General features: G+C 44.6%; 1 protein-coding gene across 2 annotated transcripts in view; it reads left to right on the top strand.

The window, feature by feature from the left end:
* Positions 1 to 19,771, top strand: part of LOC147708788 (uncharacterized) — a 104,708-nt gene that overhangs the window by 9,042 nt on the left and 75,895 nt on the right. For both annotated transcript variants that reach the window (XM_086927419.1, XM_086927420.1), the window contains exon 2: positions 6,638 to 6,764. In XM_086927419.1, coding sequence (XP_086783545.1) covers positions 6,638 to 6,764 — 127 coding nt within the window. The remainder of the gene's footprint in view (positions 1 to 6,637; positions 6,765 to 19,771) is intronic.

The following is a 19,771-nucleotide window of genomic DNA, read 5'->3' as shown; positions in this document are numbered from 1 at the left end:
GCGCTGGGGATGCCCAGACGTGGGTCCCAGGCACTCCACACCACTGGAGTCAAGCTAGCCGGGCTGATGAGAGGTGTTACCTCGAAACCGGTCCGGTCCTCGGATGCTTGATTCCGTTCTGGGAAGGACATGGCTTTTGTAGTTCGGACTGGACTATTCCCATGGGGCACAGGGTCAGAGCTGATTTGCATATCGCCATTGTCTAACCCAGGGTGGTGTGGAGTGCAAAAAAACAATGGATTTGGGCCCAGATCTTTGGACTGGGGTGAGTGTGTGACATTGATCCACATTCGGTCCATCACCTGTTGTTGTTGTGGTTGTCAATAAGTTTCATAGCATCAGGGTCAAGTTTATTGTCCATATGAACATTAAGATCCCCAAGAAGGATACAGTGATCCGACCTGAGACAGGGAACCGAAAGAGCTACTTGTAGTTCATCAAAGAAAGGCCCCGCAGGTCCCGGTGTTCTATACAGGAGAATCCCGGTACAGTCCTGGAGGGGAGAAAGATGAAGGGTGAAACCGAGGGCTTCACATCCCTGAATATTCTCTCTTAGCTGCATCGGCCCACACAGATTCAGTGAAAGTTCCGAAGGTTCAAATTAAGGCGGGCTCTCAGCGGCGGCAACTCTCTTTTAGCTGCAGCGGCCCACACACATAGTTAACAAGGGTTACCAATCCGCGCTCCTCACAGTAAAACTAGAGGCTCCGGATTTCTGCTGCAGTGGCCCACACACATAGTTAACAAGGGTTACCAATCCGCGCTCCTCACAGTAGAACTAGAGGCTCCGGATTTCTCGACGAAGGCCTCACCTGCAAGTAGAATTCCTCACACAGGCATTCGAACGGCTGGCGGGGTGAAGTCTAATGTCCCTGAGACTTCAGCAGGAGGCGCTCTCGATTCAGGCCCACGGGTAGTTTCTTCAGTAAGCTTGGTAAGTTTCAAAGTCCTTTCCTCTGTTCACTGGGACAGAGATTCGTCTTGGCATCCAGAAGGAACACACTTGAACAAGGTTCCAGCGCAGCGTTTTATACCTGAGCACACCCTGCCCTTTCAGAATGAGGGTCTCTGCTATCAGAGGGCCGGTGTGAGGTGGAGCCATCATTCACCTTGCCAGACATGGCTCGGTTCAGCTCAAAGAGTCACCCCTGAATGCTGTTCTCTTCTTCCAGCCAGGTCTGACCCAGCTGGCCATGCTTCTCCAAAATCAGACGGCCAATACGCATACTAGCAAAGCCTACAGGAAAGCCTAGGCAAGAAAATACAGAAGAGGCATTTTCGTTTATGGGATATATAAAGGGTCCTTACTAAAAGGTGTATCTCAATGTCCTGAGCATAAACATATCATACTCGAATTTCCTATCAGGTTCCTGGGGTCAGATAAGATTATGGAAGGTAATCCTCAGCCTGCCCATTGTGGCATACGAGAACGGATAACTTCACAATGGTAAACAGTGAAATGGAGTGTAACTCGCTATTAGAACATGCTACACAGACCTAGGCATTATGGTTATCCCAATATAAACAGTCCTCTTTACACAGGGAGCTTTCGCACTGTGGTACTGATTAGCAGTGGCACAGCGCCCAGAGCAACTATATCCAGCCAACATAAAAGATAGGAAACAAACAGAGGACGGGAGGCCCACACCAATGTTGACAGGTCTAATAATCAGCTTATTGGTGAATCCTTTTTTAAAAAAAATCTTTTTATTGAATGTTCATAGAAACATGAATAGCATCACTGCCTTGCCAGGCAGTACAACATCAGGCAAACAAGTGATTGACTGATCTCTCCTCATATCATGAATTAGGCTCCGTATAATATACATTTATATCACCATGCTGTAAGAGGACATAAAAATTTGTTAACAGCACTCTTCGCTAGACAATGATCTTTCCTGGGCTTGCAAGCGAAGATATTGACGCAAAAGTTCCCAAATGTCCTTGGGCTTAGAAGACGATTGGAGCTCTTCGGCATATAGCTCCAGATTTTCTTTACATTACACTGGATATTTGACCCAGTGGTTTGCGCGAGTGGCCAGAGTACTTTCCCAAGTCAGTGCTACTCGGCACTTTGCCATCAGCAGTGCAATATGTACAAATCTGACAATGGTCCCTTTCATCTGAGGTATATAACATAATAGAAATACCTGTGGTACACATTGCACTGAGGTCCCAGACATGGACTGAATGCCCTTCACTACATCTTCCCAGAACATAAACACTAGCCCACACTCTCAAGCCAGGTGCCAGAAGTCTGCATCCATCTGGCCGCAGTGTTTGCTTTTATTTGTGTCATTAAGTCCCAACCTGTGTTAAGAGTGTGTGGTACACTTGGTGAATATATTTTAAATGGATAATCCGCAGGTTGCTGTTTGAAGTGAGGGTGCTGATGGGCTTGCAGACATGCTCCGACTCTTGTGACGTTAGCGGAGGAGTGAGCCTGTCATTCCAGTGAGCCAGACTTCTATCTATACCTGTAACCTTCTCGTCCGGTACTGCCCTATGCAGTTTAGTTACTAGCTTGCGTCGTTTGGGTGCAACCAGTTGCAACTGCAGTGATTGCAAGGAGGGTGGTTCAGCAGGAAAGGTATAATGTGTTTTTATAGCAAGCTTCAGTCTATGCAAAGTGAACTGAAGGAGCATCGTTTGGTGAGTGATGTACTGAAGCTCCTCATGTGTGATGAAACTCCCACTGGGATAGATATCGTGCATTGTTTCTATACCAGTCTCTCTCAATGAATGCAGCGGGCCCTCCTCCTGCGTGACTGAGAGCGCTGCATGATGCGCCAGCGGCAAACCCGGAGCATAGATTGAAAGCTTGGCTGCTAGTCTCCCAATAGCATGCCACGTGGTGATGGTGGTGTCTAGCGCATTCATTTTGTAGCTTATTGGTGAATCTTGATGCTATTATCTGTGAGTAGGGCCCCAAGCGGCTCCGTGGACAGTATGAAATCATGAGGGATTTCACAGGAAAGAGAGGGATCTTTTGGAGACTGGAGACGCAAATGTGAACTAACTGTTATCAGTTGGACAGGTAGAAAGCGAACCAGTGAAGGACATTTCTGGTGAATCCCAATGAAGACTACATGGTGCACATGAGTTTGGGATGGTCAACTATACCGAATGCATCTGAAAGGTCTAATTGAAGGGTACAGTTTGAAGCTGGGTCCAAACTGGGGTGGCGTAGTGAGCAGAAGAACAATGGATTTAACCCATATCTTTTGGCTGGGGATGAATGTATGATTTATTCAGCATTCCGTCCATCATTTGTTTGCATATCACAGTTTGAAGTTAGCATTGTTTTTTTGGGGGCGGTTTGCATTAAAATAATTACGTAGATTTAATTTAGAATAATGTTTTGGTTGGCAGTGACCATAACATAAAATGGGGAAATGTGAGGAGATGTGACACACCGGAAGAGGTTGATGGTTTCCATAGGAACATGCATCCATAATTTGGATAAAGTTTGGAGAAATTTACTTTATCCTATCTTATTGTCTGGTAACTTCTTTCTTCAGCAACTGCTTCTCCTGCACTGACCATTTGGGGCATACTTCAGTCGTAATTTAAAAAATAGGTCCTATTTTAGTACACTAATCATAGACAGGAGTATGCAGTTCCTCTAAAACAAGGGGTTGGGGGACGTAAAAAAGCTTTGACTGTTCCGAGTTAAAGGAGAAGCTCCAATCGGAGCAAGTGCCCTCACACACCCCGAGAGGTGTCATGCTTCATCATTTGAGCCTGCTCTTCGTCAGACTGGAGCTGCAATGCCCAACGGGCACCCACTAGGGAGCTTTGTACCATATATCTTATAAATGCTGTATGGTGAAGTGTGGATGTGTGGGTTGGGTTTGTGTATGTAGTGAGGAGACCAAAGGTGGATTAAAATAGGTAAAGTGATGCTTAATAAAAGAACATTTTTTTAAAAAAGCTGACTACCCTAGTTAAAAGATGTGTTGCTCAACTGAGATACAATGCTCTTAATGAAGAATTCTTTGCTGTGCAAGCTAAGGATTTTCTTTGTGAAAGGAAGCTATAGTGGCTCCACACTTGAAACAAACTTCAGCCAATCCAGAGACAACTAGTAATTGTAGGCCGATCTTGCTTCTGCAATTCCTGCGAATATTGTAGAAAACAGTTAGTAGACCACTTTCTGTCTGTCTTTTTGGAAGAGAATGAATACCTAGACTGTGCTGAAGAGGCCCTCCTTCCATTTCACAGTATGGAAGTAGCTCTTTTAGCTGTTGAAGATGATCTCAGAATGAGAATGATAATAGTGGCAGTAGCAGAGCGGCACTAATCCTGCTAGATTTAATTGTTGCTTGCAACACTATTTTGATCTTCCTGTATTGGCTTTTCTCTCTTAAGATTTGTGATCCCTTTCCTGGCTGTATTGCTTTCTACCCAACCACACTCAGAAGGCCCCTCTAAACATCTCTTACAGTGAATCCAACTTAATCAAAATGTAGTTGTCTGATTTTCCCTCTGACCTTCTATATCTGGCAGTTCTAAAACCTTTCCTGGTTTCTTGTTGCCGAATGATCTATATTCTAATAGTTGTGCATTTGTAATTGTGCATTCCAAACAGTCCTGAGTTTACCTCTAGTCACATTTCCACCGATTTACCTGACAGAAATCTCTTGTCTGCTTCTGTTTATCTTATTTAGTCAAAGTTCCACACATCAAAAGGCTCCATGCTGAACCCCACTATCCTTCATTTAAGGTAAAATCTTAAAATGTGGCTGATTTTATAATTCCTTTTCTCTTGGACATCTTTAGCATCAGTAACCCCTTATGTGGGTGGCAGCTGAACACTGTTAATTGCATTCATTCATTCAGATGTCTGATGTTTTCCATTTAATGTCAAGAGAAATAAAGATGAGAGCCACAATGCAACATGTTCTATTATGCTTGCAGCAGATTATTTCATTACATCCTTCGATTCTGAACTAATACCTGACGAGCCATACTATTCTCATCTTGATGACTTCTTAATGGAACATGTAAGTCTCTAACGTTATCATTTTTAAAATCCTGTTTATTCTTTGCGAAGAGCTCCAGCTAAATTCTAAACTAAGGGCTAATGCATTTTTGAGGTCTGAGACGGCCTGATTCACAGAACCGGGCCGTTTGCAACCACAAAAATGCTTTTTGGGCTGTACAAAGCCCAAATTGCGATTCTGTAACTTGTTGGTAAATCGCAATTTGGGTTTTGCCATTCAGTGTTTGGAAGGGGCGTGTTTAGGGTGTCCTTTTTTAATACCAAGTTGGAATGGTATGTATGAATGTTTTGCGGCCGAAATGCTGTCTCAAAACATTTGCAATTTACCGCCAATTGAAAGATGGTGGTAACACATTCGCAAATAGGAAGGAGTACCTTCCTATTTGCGAATGGTTTAAAAAATAAGACCACTGTCAACTCTTAAAAACTCTCTTCCTTTATTTAAAAGCAATTACAGACATGGTAGTCTGCTAACCCGAGCAAGCCACTGTCCCTGTGATGACTGTGATTCCTAGTGGGTTGTAGATTGCATCCTACCTTATTAATATTCATGAGATACATATGTCTGTTTCCGACGCATTAGGAATTGCTAAATGAAACAACATTTTTCATATGATTTTCCTATTGCGATTTGCAAGGAATTGCAGTTAGGAAATCGCTGTTCCTCACTTTCATACATCTGGCCCAAAGCTCTCTGTGCTGAATTTTTATGTAGTTATGAACACTTTCAAATGTGGATAAACTATAAACTTACACAGTACTGCTGATGTTCCTGCCGCTGACTTCATCAGTTCTGATACCCTATCATTCCATTGGAAAAACAAGACTGAAGTGATGCAGTAGTCTTAGACTAAAGATGACTAAGCGTGTACCTGTTCAGACAATGTTATCCACCATTTCTCTTCAGTCCTGCTACAAATTGAGGTAGCTTGAGAATTATCCAGCATCTTCTATCGGATTTTTAAGTTTCACCACTGGCCAAATCCTTTAATTTTGATGATTGAGAACAAAACTTATGTGATGCAGGAGAATTGCATCATGATGTTGTTGCAGTTGGTGAACCATCACACCAGTGGATATGCCTGGTCCATGTTGCAGGAGACTGCAGTGATTCAGCACCAGTTTCCGGGGCAGAAAAAATAGTACAGATGATGATGAATTATCAGACATTTTACTGTGCATTCATCAAAGTGTTTAAAATAAGCACATTTTTACCTCCTCTCTGCTTCTTTTGTGGAGGCATAAGGATCCTGAGTGAGGAGGGGCTTACTCGTATAGACTACTACTATCTCATTTCTTGAAAAAACCAATCCCTATTGGAAAGTACACGCATGAGTAAATTTAGATATTGTACTATCGATCATTCATTTGTACATTTTAGAACTGACTGCCAAGCAATGGAGATACCACATTTTTACATTTTATAATGTTCTGGATTCACTAGGTACAAGTTCCTATTGTGAAATAAGCCCTGGTCTCTTTTCACACATATCCCTAACCGTTATCACATGTTAAAAGAAAGAAAAGAAAATGGAGATGAGGAGAAAACTTACCACATTTTAATATGACTATCAAATGTATTAAGTCCCTGTGTGAATTTACTGAGACTTTCCTAAACGTTTGATCTTACAGGCCCCAGTTACTTTCCATGATGTGGCGGCCTGCTTCTCTGTCCAGGAGTGGAAGCTTCTACATGAATGGCAGCAGGAACTTTACAATAATGTGATGAAGGAAATTCACCAAGCTTTGACTTCAATGGGTAAGTATGCACTGCCTGTCTTCATTTAGAAGGGGTGAATTCTTCAGAACAATAAGTCTGTTTTTTTAGTTCAACTTTAAGAACTGTGAGATCACACTGTATTGTCAAAATATTAATTAAAAAGAAATCAAAATTGCCTTACTGTAAATGTACAAATGAAAATACTTAATCATCGTGGTCTAATACTTCAAAACCAAATTTTGGATTGGCCGTGAAACGGGTGCAAACACACACTTATAAAGGCACCACAAAAACAGTTAGACTGATTTGCTTTTTAAATTTCTCTCTATGGATGGAAATCATTTGCACTTCTTCTCTTTCTTACCATACCCAGTGTACAATACGTGACATTTCCAAATACTGTCACCAGGGTTCCTCCCCTGCTTCCTCCACTGCTAACCAGTTCTGTCCATACACATGAGAATTTCTAACAGACGGAGCATGTGCACAGCCTCTCCCACACCCATTGCTCATCTACTGAAACAACTGTACCTCACCTGTCACTGTCCTTATCTAGTGCCTTTTTGTACTACTCTAAACTTTACGCTTCCCACTCTGCCTTCTGCACATGTCTTCCCATCAGGTTGTATATTATCAGCTATCATTTTGTTCAGACCCCTGTTGACCATTAGGCCAAGATATTTCAGGCCCAAGCATTCCATGTAAAGCCATAGTAATCAAGCGTAGACTGCCGGCCACAACTCATCAGTTGTAGAGCCTCGCTTATTATCTAATTTATTTTGTGCCTGGAAAAAAAACATAAAGGCATCAATTACTGTCATGAGTTGTGTTAGACTTGGCACCATTGGCGTGAGTCTCCCTTCCATTTTTGCTGTTGCCTCCTGTGTTTTTGCTGGTCTAGATGCTTTGGGCACTTTGCCACTGCTGTTCGGTGGCAAAGGGCATGTGCTCCCTTTTTGTAAATTGTTGTTTGGATTAGTGATTCCATGATTGGTTATTTGAATTACCTGTCAGACTCTAGTACAGTGCACCATGTGTGCCCAGGGCCTGTAAATCAAATGATGCTGGTGGGCTTGCAGCTCTGATTGTGCCACCCACAGAAGCAGCTTGTAAAATGTGGCTCAGGCCTGCCATTGCAGAGCCCGTGTGCAGTCAGGGACTGCCATGTTGACTTGGCAAGTGCACACACTTGCCAGTCCCTAAACCTTCCCCTTTCTACATATTAGTCACCCCTAAGGTAGGCCCAAGTTACCCCTGTGGGCAGGGTGCATTGAATGAGAAAGTTAGGACATGCCCTGATGTGTGTGGCATGTCCTGATAGTGAAATACTGCCAATATCGTTATTCACTATTGCAAGGCTATATGTTCCCAGAGGACAGAATGGGAAGTGTGTTTATAACATCTTATAGACATAACTGACCCTAGGAACAAGATAGAAAAGTAAAGTTTAATATGCCTGAACTCAGAATGTTAAAGTGCATCTTTTAGTGAGGGTGATTTTTATATTCTGTGTTTGAAAATACCACTTTTAGAAAGTAGGTATTTTCTTGCCTAACCATCCAGTGTGCCTCAGCTAGGTTTGTGTATTGTGTGGCTGGCTGGAGACATGCAATACACAAAGAGGAGAGGGACAGAGGCTCCAGAAGTCTGATGAGTCAGGGCTGGCCTGTGTAGGCCTGGTCTGCATTTGGTTTGGTGGGTGGAGTAGCACCTTCACCTGAATAGGACTATGCCAGCCTTCCACAATGAAGGCTCCGCCCCTCTGTGGTGTGTCTGGAGCCTGGGCTCACACTGACAATGGAGAATTTGGCCGAGTTAAGACACTCTGTGTTATGTTATGTTATTTTTTGTCTTGTATAGCGCACGGCTACTCAAAGAGTGTCCCGGCGCTTTATTGCAAACCTGTATCACAACATAATGGAAAAGGAAAAACAGAAAAATGGAAGATCCCTAAACTAACAATCAAAACTGATATCTACAGAGTAAAAAGCCAAGTTTTTAGGCCCTTCCTAAACGCCAGCAGATTGGAGGTACTGCGCAGTGTCACTGGCAGAGTATTCCAAAGCTGCGGAGCTAGCAGTCTGAAAGATCGACCTCCTATACGTGCCCTTTTTATGCGAGGGACCACGGCAAGAAACAAAGACCCCGACCTCAGGGACCTTGCAGGATGGTAAAAAGCTAGCCTTTTTCGAAGATATTTTGCTCCTGAAGCATGTAGAGCTTTGTGGGCCAAGGTCAAGGCCTTAAAGACTATCCGCTTCCAGATGGGCAGCCAATGGAGTGACTGCAGGAGGCCCGAGGTACTAGCACGGCCGGGTAATCCAAAAATGGCCCGTGCTGCCGAGTTCTGGACCACCTGCAGTCGTTGCAGCAGATACTCCAGCAGGCCGAGATAGAGGATATTTGAATAATCCATTCTCAAGCCGATTATCGCCTGAACCGTTATCTTCCTGTGATCCTCCGGTAGTATAGGAAGAAACTTGCGGAGCATCCGGAGGAGACCGAAGCAGGTGCCAGTGAGCCCAAGAATCTGGGATCTCAGCGTCAGACCATTGTCGATCTTAATCCGCAGGTTCTTGGCTAACTGGGAAGAGCCTGCAGGGGGAAACATATTAGCAGGCCATCATTCCTGCCAATCTGGGTCTGATCTGCAGCCGAAGAAAAGTACCTCCGATTTATCCGAGTTGCACTTGAGGCTGTTAAGCTGGAACCAATTAAAAACAGCCCCAAGGCAATCCCGGCTGCACGAAGCCACGCATCGTACCGGATCGACAAATAGCATTGAGGCGCCAAGACTGTTGCATCGTTGGGGTAAGCAGTAAGAAACAGACACATCAACTACCCACGCAGTAAGAAAACTCATCACCTCCTCTCTGGTAGGGAACCGACTCAACACCTCCCCTGCGCTGCAGTAAGGAACAGACGCATCACCTCTCCCGAAGCAAGGAACCGACGCATCACCTTCTCTGCATGTAAGGAGCCAACGAATCACCTTCCCTGCGGACTTTTTGTTTGTTTTGCGTGTCGCATCCCAGGTACTCTGTGAGAAAAGTGTCACATTTAAAACTTGCATTAAACTGAACTATTTCTACCATTTGAAAGCCTTATTTTTAATACTGTATTGTGGATTTATGTTGTTTGGTCTTGTTTTGGTTTAGATAAAGTTTACTTCTTTTTAGGTCTCGCCTAGCGACGCAGCGTGAAAGCGCTGTCGCCAGCGATGTCTATTGTTACTGACTTGCTTTGGAAGAGAGACAGGACGTGTGCACGCGCAGGACGGACTGCAATTGTGAACGTGCCTGTGAACACACGCTAGTTAACTTGCGAAGTGCACATCTCCTGTCCCCCTTCCGTCGTTGCAAGGCTGATGCAGTTTCAGTTTCTTAATGTGCACACATGCTCAGCTCGGCTGGTCCTCAAGCCACAGTGAGCAACATGCTTTTGCTTGTTTTATAAGCCCCTCTCATCCTGAACCAGAGGCAATGAATCCAAACCCGCCCCTGCTCCTTCTCTATCATCTCTCTTCCGATCTGCTCCTTCTGATACAATATGGAGAGGGGGTCGTAATGCACCCCTTCACATAGTTCCCCCAAAAGCTCAACCTCAGGGTTTCTCAGCAGTCCCTCCATCCTCACCTGGTCGCTGTGGCTCGGTCAAGGTCAGCACCAGCAGCCTTAGGAGCAGGAAGGCACCGCTGTCCGCCGGGGCCACCATTTATCCTCTGCACATCCTCCCACCGGGCAGGAGGGGGCTACTCGAGTTGTACTGCTGGCGGGAGGGGGCCTCTCTGAGCTCCAGGGCCCGGCCTCTTGGGGACCTGAAGTGGGTCTAAGCCCCCTGCACCCCCTGGTTTTGTCTGTCCGACGGTCGCTAAGCACACAAGCTCCGGTTTCACGACAGCATAGTACCGGGCCCTTGCGGGCAGAGGCTTGCCTGGCCTAATCACCCCGTTCTCGGTGCGCTGGGGGAGGGCCCAGTTGAGCCAGGGACCTCTGCCTTCTCCGGCCAGAAAACAACATAGCGCCGGGCGCGGCCTCCACTACATCGCAAACACTGCCGTCAGCCAATCAGCGAGCGGAGGGCGTCACAAGGCTCACACTCACGTACTCATGATTAATCCCCTCTTGGCAGGTATCAGATGGCAATGCCAGCCTGCTCGCCTATCAGCGCACAGGAAGGCAGGTTTATATTTACATGCTCCTGAATGAGTAATGTTTTTAAAGGACCGGGTTCTCCGCCTTTCAAGGAGTAGGTGGTCTTCTTGGCGTCCTGTTACTCATCGTAGTTTTTATTTCTCTCAAGTTTTACATACCGCGAACGCGACCCAAAGGCATTGAAATGCTTTACATGAGTACCAGTTCTATACACATGGTCAAATTGCTATGTTTTTTAGGCGAATTGCTTTGTTTTTGGCCACGTGGAGAATAAGTGATGTACCCATAATCAAAGGATGTTTAGCTGATGCGGACGCAAACCTTGTTTCTTATCTCCAAAGTCGGTAGCTCTTACCATAAGCCCACATAATTGTATCAACCTATTGTATTTTAACACCCGCCCCTTGATTTCAGCAGGCACAGACTCACAATACATTTTTATTACACTAAAGTGATGTTCATAATACCTAACTGTGCTGTTTCACACATTAACTATCCTTATGTATGGAAAAATGTCTCTTGGTAAAATGTTTCTTATTGTTGGAATTTGTTCAGAGCACTGTCTGCCTTTAGTATGCTCTTATAAATGTGGATGGCGGATGGCCCCAGCATAGGGTAACCAGATTGTGAGAAACCACAGCTGGAACAGGCCAGACATAAAAGCTAGACTAAAGCCTTACTTCTATATTTGCCATCTGACTGCTTCCTGCGCTGCCTGAACGATAATAATACTCGTTAGCAACATGAATTGACCTTTGTGCCAAAAAATGAGTTACAGCCTGCTGCCCCATATATACAGAACAAGCATTTGCAATGCAACAGGTCTCGCATTTACGTGAGTTTGAGCTATTGGCATTGTAAAAGAAAATGCCTTTTATTTATGTTTTGGTTTTTGAAACCTAATAAAAAGTATTGTCATTTACAATGCCAATAGATTAAACTTGCGTAAATGCGAGACCTATTGCATTGCAAATGCTTGTTCTAAACTGGTGTGGTGCCCATTTTAGTGTTTTCACTGTATTATTGTATGTGTTCACAAATGCTTTACACAATGCCTCTGAGATAAGCCTGTCTGCTCATGCCAAGATTACAAGGGGGTGAGCAGGGGTTATTTTAGATGTGTATCTCCCATAACCTGACTAGAAGCAAGGGTCCCTATTTGGACAATGGTACCTAACTCTGCCAACTAGAGTCCCCCATTTATAACAAGGTGTGAAATAAGGATTCCGTGCCACTCAGGGTCAGTAAGATATCATTACCATAAAGCAAAATTTAGCAATTGCCCACTGGCATATCAACGCCCTGTATGTCAGTGGACTGACGGATAGCAGCTACCAAAGGCTCTAGGGCCAGATGGAACATCTAGTGGGACAGCAGGTGTTGGACCTGATGCTCATCAGTTTGCAGTTCCCGGAACGTATTTGCATGTTCCACCTTGGTTTTGCTGATTTTCTTATGTGGCCTCTGCCGCAACTAGGGTGTGAAAGTGCACACGCTTTTCCGATCCGTTGTGGGGAATGGCGCTGATTTCATGTTCTGAAACACGGGCTGATCTGTCTTTGCAGACCGTTGGGTGTGCACGGATAGGTAGCATCTGTAAACTCATGAGCAGCCTGCCAGTACCCATGATTCCATCTGCCTCCTGCAAAGGCAGGTTATTGTGTGCGTAAAAAATTAATAAAAAACAAGGACCCCCTGAGTAGTAGTATAACCAACTCCTAGGACAGGGAAAAAATGTATGAGTATAACTTCCTAGGCAGTTACAAATGGAAACAAGTAAAAGAAAACAAAGCAAGAAGGAAACAAAACTTATATAAAAACATCATAATTTTAATAAGCAAAGTTAAAAATCATGTAGTGTGCTAGATAGCATAAGCTACCTGACATCAATCATACAAAATTAAAAAACATTAATTTTCAAGACTTCAAATGCAATTTAAAAAGTTAGACACACAACTATTTTCAATGGTATCTAACTGAACAGTGGCAATAGAGTTCGACGCGCGTTTCGGCGTAGACAATGCCTTCTTTTTTTCAGATTTTCTTTAGAAGAGACGATGTTCAATCTGGAGAACTAAATCAATCAATTCAGAAATTTCTTGAGGACACTTGGGAATCTGAGCTAGTGCATCTTTTAGTTCGTCTTTGAGGCCACAATAAAATATTGCTGATCGTTTACTATCGGGCCAATCAGTTTCTACAATTAGCTTGTTGAATTGTGCAATGTAGGCTACAATTTCTCGATTTCCTTGTTTAAGATCAAGTAATTCATTGTCAACTGCTTGATTTGCGGATCTCCTATCAAAAATTCTTAAAAACTCTTTCTTAAACAGGTCAAAATTGTATAAGGCTGCATCATTACGGGAGACCAATGGCATGGACCAGGCTGCGGCATCGCCGCTCAAGTAAGACAACATGAATGCGACCATGGCTTGATCTTCCTTGAATATCACTGACCTACATAGGAAATGTAGAGAGCATTGTGTGAGAATAATTTGGGCCTTATGAGGATCCCCACTAAATCGCTCCGGGTTGGCTAAAGGAACTATTGGAGCCACAGAATGTATCACCTGAGTAGCTACCTCAGTGGCCGAACTCTGAGGGGGATTGAACCCTGGCAGGGGAGTATTCCTGCCAGAAATTCCTAAATTTTTTGTCGAATTTGACGAGTTTCCTGTTGGGATCTTTTTACCTCATCTCTAAGGACTCTATTTTCCTCTGCTGTATGTGAAAGTTGGTTCTGTAACCCTTTCCAGCCAAAGATTTTAAATCTAAACCCTCTGCCATGCCGACTCAGGTGGATTACGTGGCACTTCAATCTGTCAAGAAGGCCTGAGATATCCACAGGAGTCGACGATAGTCCAAACGCGCCTCCGCCTCAACTGCCACCAGCAGATAACTATTGGTGACCTTTAAAGCAGGGGGGAAAGGGGAAGTGGAAGAAAAAAGAGAGACAGTCCAGGTTGTGGTCTTGGTCTTCTCACTAGACTCCTTCACGGGCGCTCTGTATAACTAACACCTGTAAAAGAGCATTTCATGTATTCACAATATCACTAAACTGTATTACAAGTATTAAACCACTGAGAATTACTCTTACCCTGTGAACCTGGACTATTGCTTCTCTCACTGTAGATTACTAGGTTTATTTCTTGGACATCTCCTGCACAAAACGACACAGTTAGAATACTGTTCTTCAGTTGTTATGACCTTTTAATCCTAATTCGTGTTATCTCTATTACCTGGTATTTAGGATAGTCCAATAGTAACTCACTCCAAATGACTCAAGAAAGAAAATGAAACTAGAAAGGCGCTCCAATTTGTATTTACCATGTTAGTAAACTACTTCAAGGATAACTAGATAGTTACTTCACTATCAGAGAGGGAAACTAATATCAGTTCGAAAACCGGGAAACACCAGAAGTTCTCCGGTAAAGTTACAAATTGACTCACAGTACAATTCTAACACGAAGAGTCTCTAACAGGACATGTTTGCTTGCTGAGAAATCCCACGTTGCGCATGCGTTTTATTTTGCCTCACCAGGGTATTGCTGACAGGATTTCCACCGAGGATTTCAGCACTCTCAGGTGACGCTCTGCTACTCCGGAGGGTTTTCAGTTGAAGTGCGCAGTTCTGCAGACAAGCGTGTGCTTCATTACTGCTGCCGTCCGCGCGCCCTGAAAGACTAGACCGGCAACTCAGATCCGATCGCGTCTTTCCCTTACTGCCATTAATGGCTGCTCGGACTCCCAGAGTGGACAAACAATGTTTCAAAAACAATGTGGTCAGGTTTCAGGTTTCAAGTCTTTATTTCGATTTTTGACAAATCATAAAAGACACGTTAAAATACAAAGGAAATGAACTAATTCAATAGATTTATACAAAAACAACAAGGGAAAAGAAAACTGTTCAGGAATAGAAAAAATAAACAACCATCGGAAAGCAAGCACAAAAGGGCATATTAAAACAAGTAGATAAAAGAGAATTAAATTTCAATTAAAGAAGAACCTGAATAATTTATAAAAGGCTGAATTATGTTAAATTAAAAAGAGACATTACAGTTCGTATTCATTGTCAGTGGGCCCTATCATGTCAGGAATACAAGGAATGCAGATGAAAAAAACTGATTCTAATCACAGATCATTTAACTGATACGTAATCAATCAGGTTATGACAGATTACGAGCCATTTTGGTCGGCCTGGGAACTATGACATGTTTTTTAGCCTTAGGAGCCAAGCCCATCCCAAATATTTTGCCAGACTTACAACAAAAAATTCGGAGGTATTGGTCCTAAGCACCCAGATTGCTTCCATCGATGTTTTGAATGGTAATTTTTGAAACAGGGGTTTTAGCCATTTCTTTCGTGGTACAGCATATCTAGGGCAAGCAAAAAGAAAGTGTCCTTCAGATTCAATATGACCTGGACAACATGTACAGTTGGACGATGACCCTATAGACCACTTGTTTGAGAAAGGGTTCAGAGGCAGAGAACCCACTCTAAGCTGATGGTACAGTTTTTTGTCTAGCGGTCTAGTTATTATGTCCCAGTAGGGCTCTCGCGATAGGTCAAGTTTGAATGAAAGGAACCTGCCTGTGAGGCTATTTTTGTTAGAAATTAGGACTCTTTTTAAGCGAGTCGTAGCCCAATACAGGGATTTGAACTCATCTTTAGAGGGGAAAACATTGGATTGAGGGGATGACCAAAGGTGTTCTAAGCCCATATCAATAAGGATAGTTTTAACAGCAGAGAGCCATGGGATTTTCCCTGAACCCGGAATAGACCTAACTTCGGCCAGTTCTCTTGCAAATAGAGATAGATCTGGGGACGTCCATATACGCCTCCATAGTGCCACCAGCCTAAATCTAGCCATCTCGTTGATCGGAGGGGAACCAAGGTCTAGGCAGAGGGGGATCGAAGGGGTCGACTGTGGGAGGCCTACTAAGTTACGGAGGAATCTACATTGGATTTTAAATAAGTTAAGCAAGTCCATATGCCCCAAAGATCCGCGCCATATAAAATGGCGGTAGAGATTTTAACATCATAAATCTTGAGGGCCGGTAGGACACGCTTTGTGGTTGATTCCTTTTGTTCTTTAATAAGGCAGCCAGTCAGCCTTGCAAGTTTGAGATGTTGAATGTTAATTTGGTCCTTCCATCTCAAACGGCTATCAAGGGTAACCCCTAAGTAGGTCATGGTGTCGACCTGCTCGAGGTTTACTCCATTCAACCTCACGGAACTCCGGACTGGGTAATTTTTAGTAAAAACCATAAACTTCGTTTTCCCCACATTTACCACCAGGTTGTTGATGGCACAGTACTCCTCAAAGCGTTCCAGAGCCCGCTGGAGTCCGCTACGTGTTTTTGAGAGGATTAAAGTGTCATATGCGAAGATGAGAAGTGGAAATCTCATCCCAGCCAGCATTGGGGCATCAGTGGGGGTGTCCATGAAAAATTTGACAACTTGATCAATAAAAAGGAGGAAGAGTGTTGGGGCCAGAACACACCCCTGGCGGACACCTCGAGTTACGGGAAATGTCTCCGTCACTTGTCCCTGGCCACCCCACCTTACCCTCGCATAGTTGTCCTCATGGAGTCTAACAATGAGGTCAAGCAGTTCTAATGGGCACCCCAAGTTTTTCAGCACACCCCACAGTTTATCCCGTGGCACCAGATCGAAGGCGGACTTCAGATCAATGAATGCAGCAAAGATGGTACCGCCGCCAAGCCAGACCACCTTCCAATAGATCAGACAGAGTCTAAAAACCTGATCTATGGTGCTAATTCCCGACCTGAAGCCCGCCTGCATGGGAGATAGAATGCCCTCTGTTTCGATCCATCCCTGGACCCGTCCCAGGACCATACGTGCTATTATCTTTTGAATCGAATCGATCAAACTAATAGGGCGGTAATTTCCTGGGATGGACTTATCGCCCTTTTTATAGATCGGGACTATTTCAGCTCCCTTCCACGATTTCGGGACTGTGGCTCCATAGGCTAGAGTGTTGGCTGTCATAGTTCTATACGGGAGCCACAGGGCGGGATTGGATTTAAATAAATCCGCCGGGATCAGATCCATGCCAGGGGCTTTCCCTCGGAGAGTCAAGGCCAGGGCCAGCTCGGCCTCAGCAACTGTGAAAGTTAGTTTTTCCCCATGAGGGGTCAGCGAGAGTATATTGCCCAAGGGATTCATAGCTTCGGGATCATCGGCTCTGAATTGGGCAGAGTAAAATGATACCCAATCCTCAAGGGGCACATTGTTTCCCGGGGTAGAAGAGTCAGAGCTTTTCCCCCATTTAACTAAATCCCCAAACATTTTTTGGTTGTTAGAGGAAGATGCCTCCAGAAGATCTGACCAGAACTTATCTTCCCACTCCCGTTTAGCTTCTCTAAGGGTTTTCCTGTAGTTGAGCCTTGCAACCTTCACTCCGGCCATGTCCCGTGATTTGATGGCTGAAATGAGAGCTGTATGTGCCTCCCTACATTTCCTATTGTACCATTTTTGGGGCAAAGGATTTGTTTTAGTAGGAGCATTTCGGCACGGGAGGGAAAGAAGGGATTTTAACTGGTCAAAGCATTTAGTATGTAGTCCCATCACATTATTAGCCAAACCAGAGTCCGCCCCCAACAAGTCAATTTGCGACATTTCATTAAACGCATTTTTAGCCACAGTATTAATATTGTCCCATAGACGCTTATCCTCCATGACCCGGGACCATTTCAGTCTCCTCCTATCGTTAGTAAGTTGGGCATCCCCTGTGTAGGTGGCGGTGGACTCCTCCCGTCTCTTTAGACCTGGCATCTTTAATGACAATGACAGCGGGTTGTGGTCGCTTTCCGGGCGCTCTAGTACTGCCATGTCAATTAGTAACTGCCAATGTACCATATTCAGCAAGATATAATCAATACGGCTCTGCCTCTGCCCATTGTCAAAAGTACAATTTGCTTTAATGACCGAAGTAGAGCGGCCGTTACATGCACGAAAACCCTTTTGTAGGCAGAATGCCATCCAAGACACTGCCGCCTCTGTTGCTTTTGCCCTCGTTTCCACTTTTAAGTTGGGATGCCCCAAACAGAATCCTCAGCCATGCTCCAGGTGTCTCCCACATCAAACAATGGTTCTATGGTGCAATTTAGGTCACCAGCAAGGATGGTGACATTTCCGCTGTCCATTTCCGAAATTATATGGTCGATAATGTTCAACAAGGGCGGACTTCGACCACCGGGCAGACCTCTAGCATAGATGTTAAGAATGTTCACATATTGCTGGTTCCCTTTGCTTAGTTTGATTTGGAGGAGATCCGGATGCTCAGTAGGGAGTTCAATTGGATGAAAACCCAGAGACTGTTTCACCCAGATCGTCAGGCCACCTGAGGCCCGCCCTTTGCCCCCTTTAATTGCAGGTTTGAAAAAGTTAATATAACCCAACTTGTAAACAGGCTTGGTTGCCCAGGTTTCCTGCAGCAGAATGATGTCGTAATTGTCTACAAAGTTCGACCAGTCAGTAGAGGCAAGGCGGGTTTTAATACCCGCTATGTTCCAGGACAGAATTTTCAAGTTGTCATTCAAATGGACCATGGAGGGAGGTTGCAAGGGTAAGGGCTGTGTGACTCCCTGTGGATGCCCTTTATCATTTTTAACCTCTATGTGCCTAACATGGTCTATTGGGACTATGGAGTTATCCTTAGTCGGGGTCTCTTGAACAACTATGTGGGGTGGTGGATTAAGTAGCAGGGAAGCTGGACCTCCACCCTCATCTACTAGATTACTGAGTTGGTATGGACTCACCATGCTGCGCTCAATAGGCTCTTGGGCTGCTGCTTTAACAGGGGGAGGCTCACTGGGTGGGTCGTTGAGTCAATCAATAGCCTCAAGGCCAGAGAGGGGACCAAAGTGATTAAAGAGAAAGGGACGCTGACAGTCGAGAGGGGTTAATGCCAGGGGGTGTCTTACGGCTGGGGCCTGGCGGAATAAAGGGTAGGGTTGGGGGGGTATTTGCCTATGTGGGTAAAAATATGATAAGGCTAAGGTTTGTACATCCCCCTGTCTTGCAAACCTCGGTTCTCGTCGGATGGCATCAACCACCCACATATCTTTGAACGAGATTAAGATACAATCTCCTTCCAAGTCTTTGGTCCCATGTCCCACCCAATCTACTCTCCTCACGAATAGTATCTCCGTAGGGGTGGAAGGAGGTAACGGGCGGTTTTTATTTAGCCAAAAAATGACTTTATTACGAAGGTCCCCATAAGACTCCCTAGTACCTGGTTTTAGAGGTGCTACACCTGTCAGGACAATAGTGTGTTGAGCTGCTTCAGGTGGTAAATCAACACGAGGAGTAGTTGGTCTTTTGCGTCCCCCCTCCCTGTAGTTGGTGGTGAGAGCAGTACGTTGGTCTCTTTGCGTGCTAGGGGGAGCAGGGTTTGAAGTAGATTGTGGGGGTGGTCCCATGGTTTGACGCCCACCAGTATTTTGTTTATCCACCTTTTTTTAAATGGGGCTTTGGTGCCTGGACGTGGGTGCTAGTGCCTGGTTTAGAAGATGTGGCATTAGATTTTTTGCCCCCTTTGAGCGTGGTCGTGTTCGGCCCTGAGGTTTTATTTGGAAGTGGTTTACCCCTTGTCATATTGTTGTTACCAGGGGCCTTAGTAACTGTTAATGGTTTACTGGCACCCGTATGATTTGTGCCAAGTAATGTTTGTAGCATTGCATGGTTTGAATTAATCAAAACCTCCATACTATCAATTTTTGAGGTCATGAGCCTTGTCCGCTCCAGGACAGGTAGAAGTAAAGTTTTAAACATGGCCTCCATTTTTGCTAACAAAACTTCGTCACTATTAAGGCACATGGGGCAGGTACTTGAAGAGCCCAAGGCCGTGAGGGAAGGGCATAGCAT

Source organism: Lissotriton vulgaris, chromosome 6, assembly GCF_964263255.1.
Source record: "Lissotriton vulgaris chromosome 6, aLisVul1.2, whole genome shotgun sequence".
Lineage (NCBI taxonomy): Eukaryota > Metazoa > Chordata > Amphibia > Caudata > Salamandridae > Lissotriton > Lissotriton vulgaris.
This window is presented reverse-complemented; position numbering and strand designations above follow the sequence as displayed.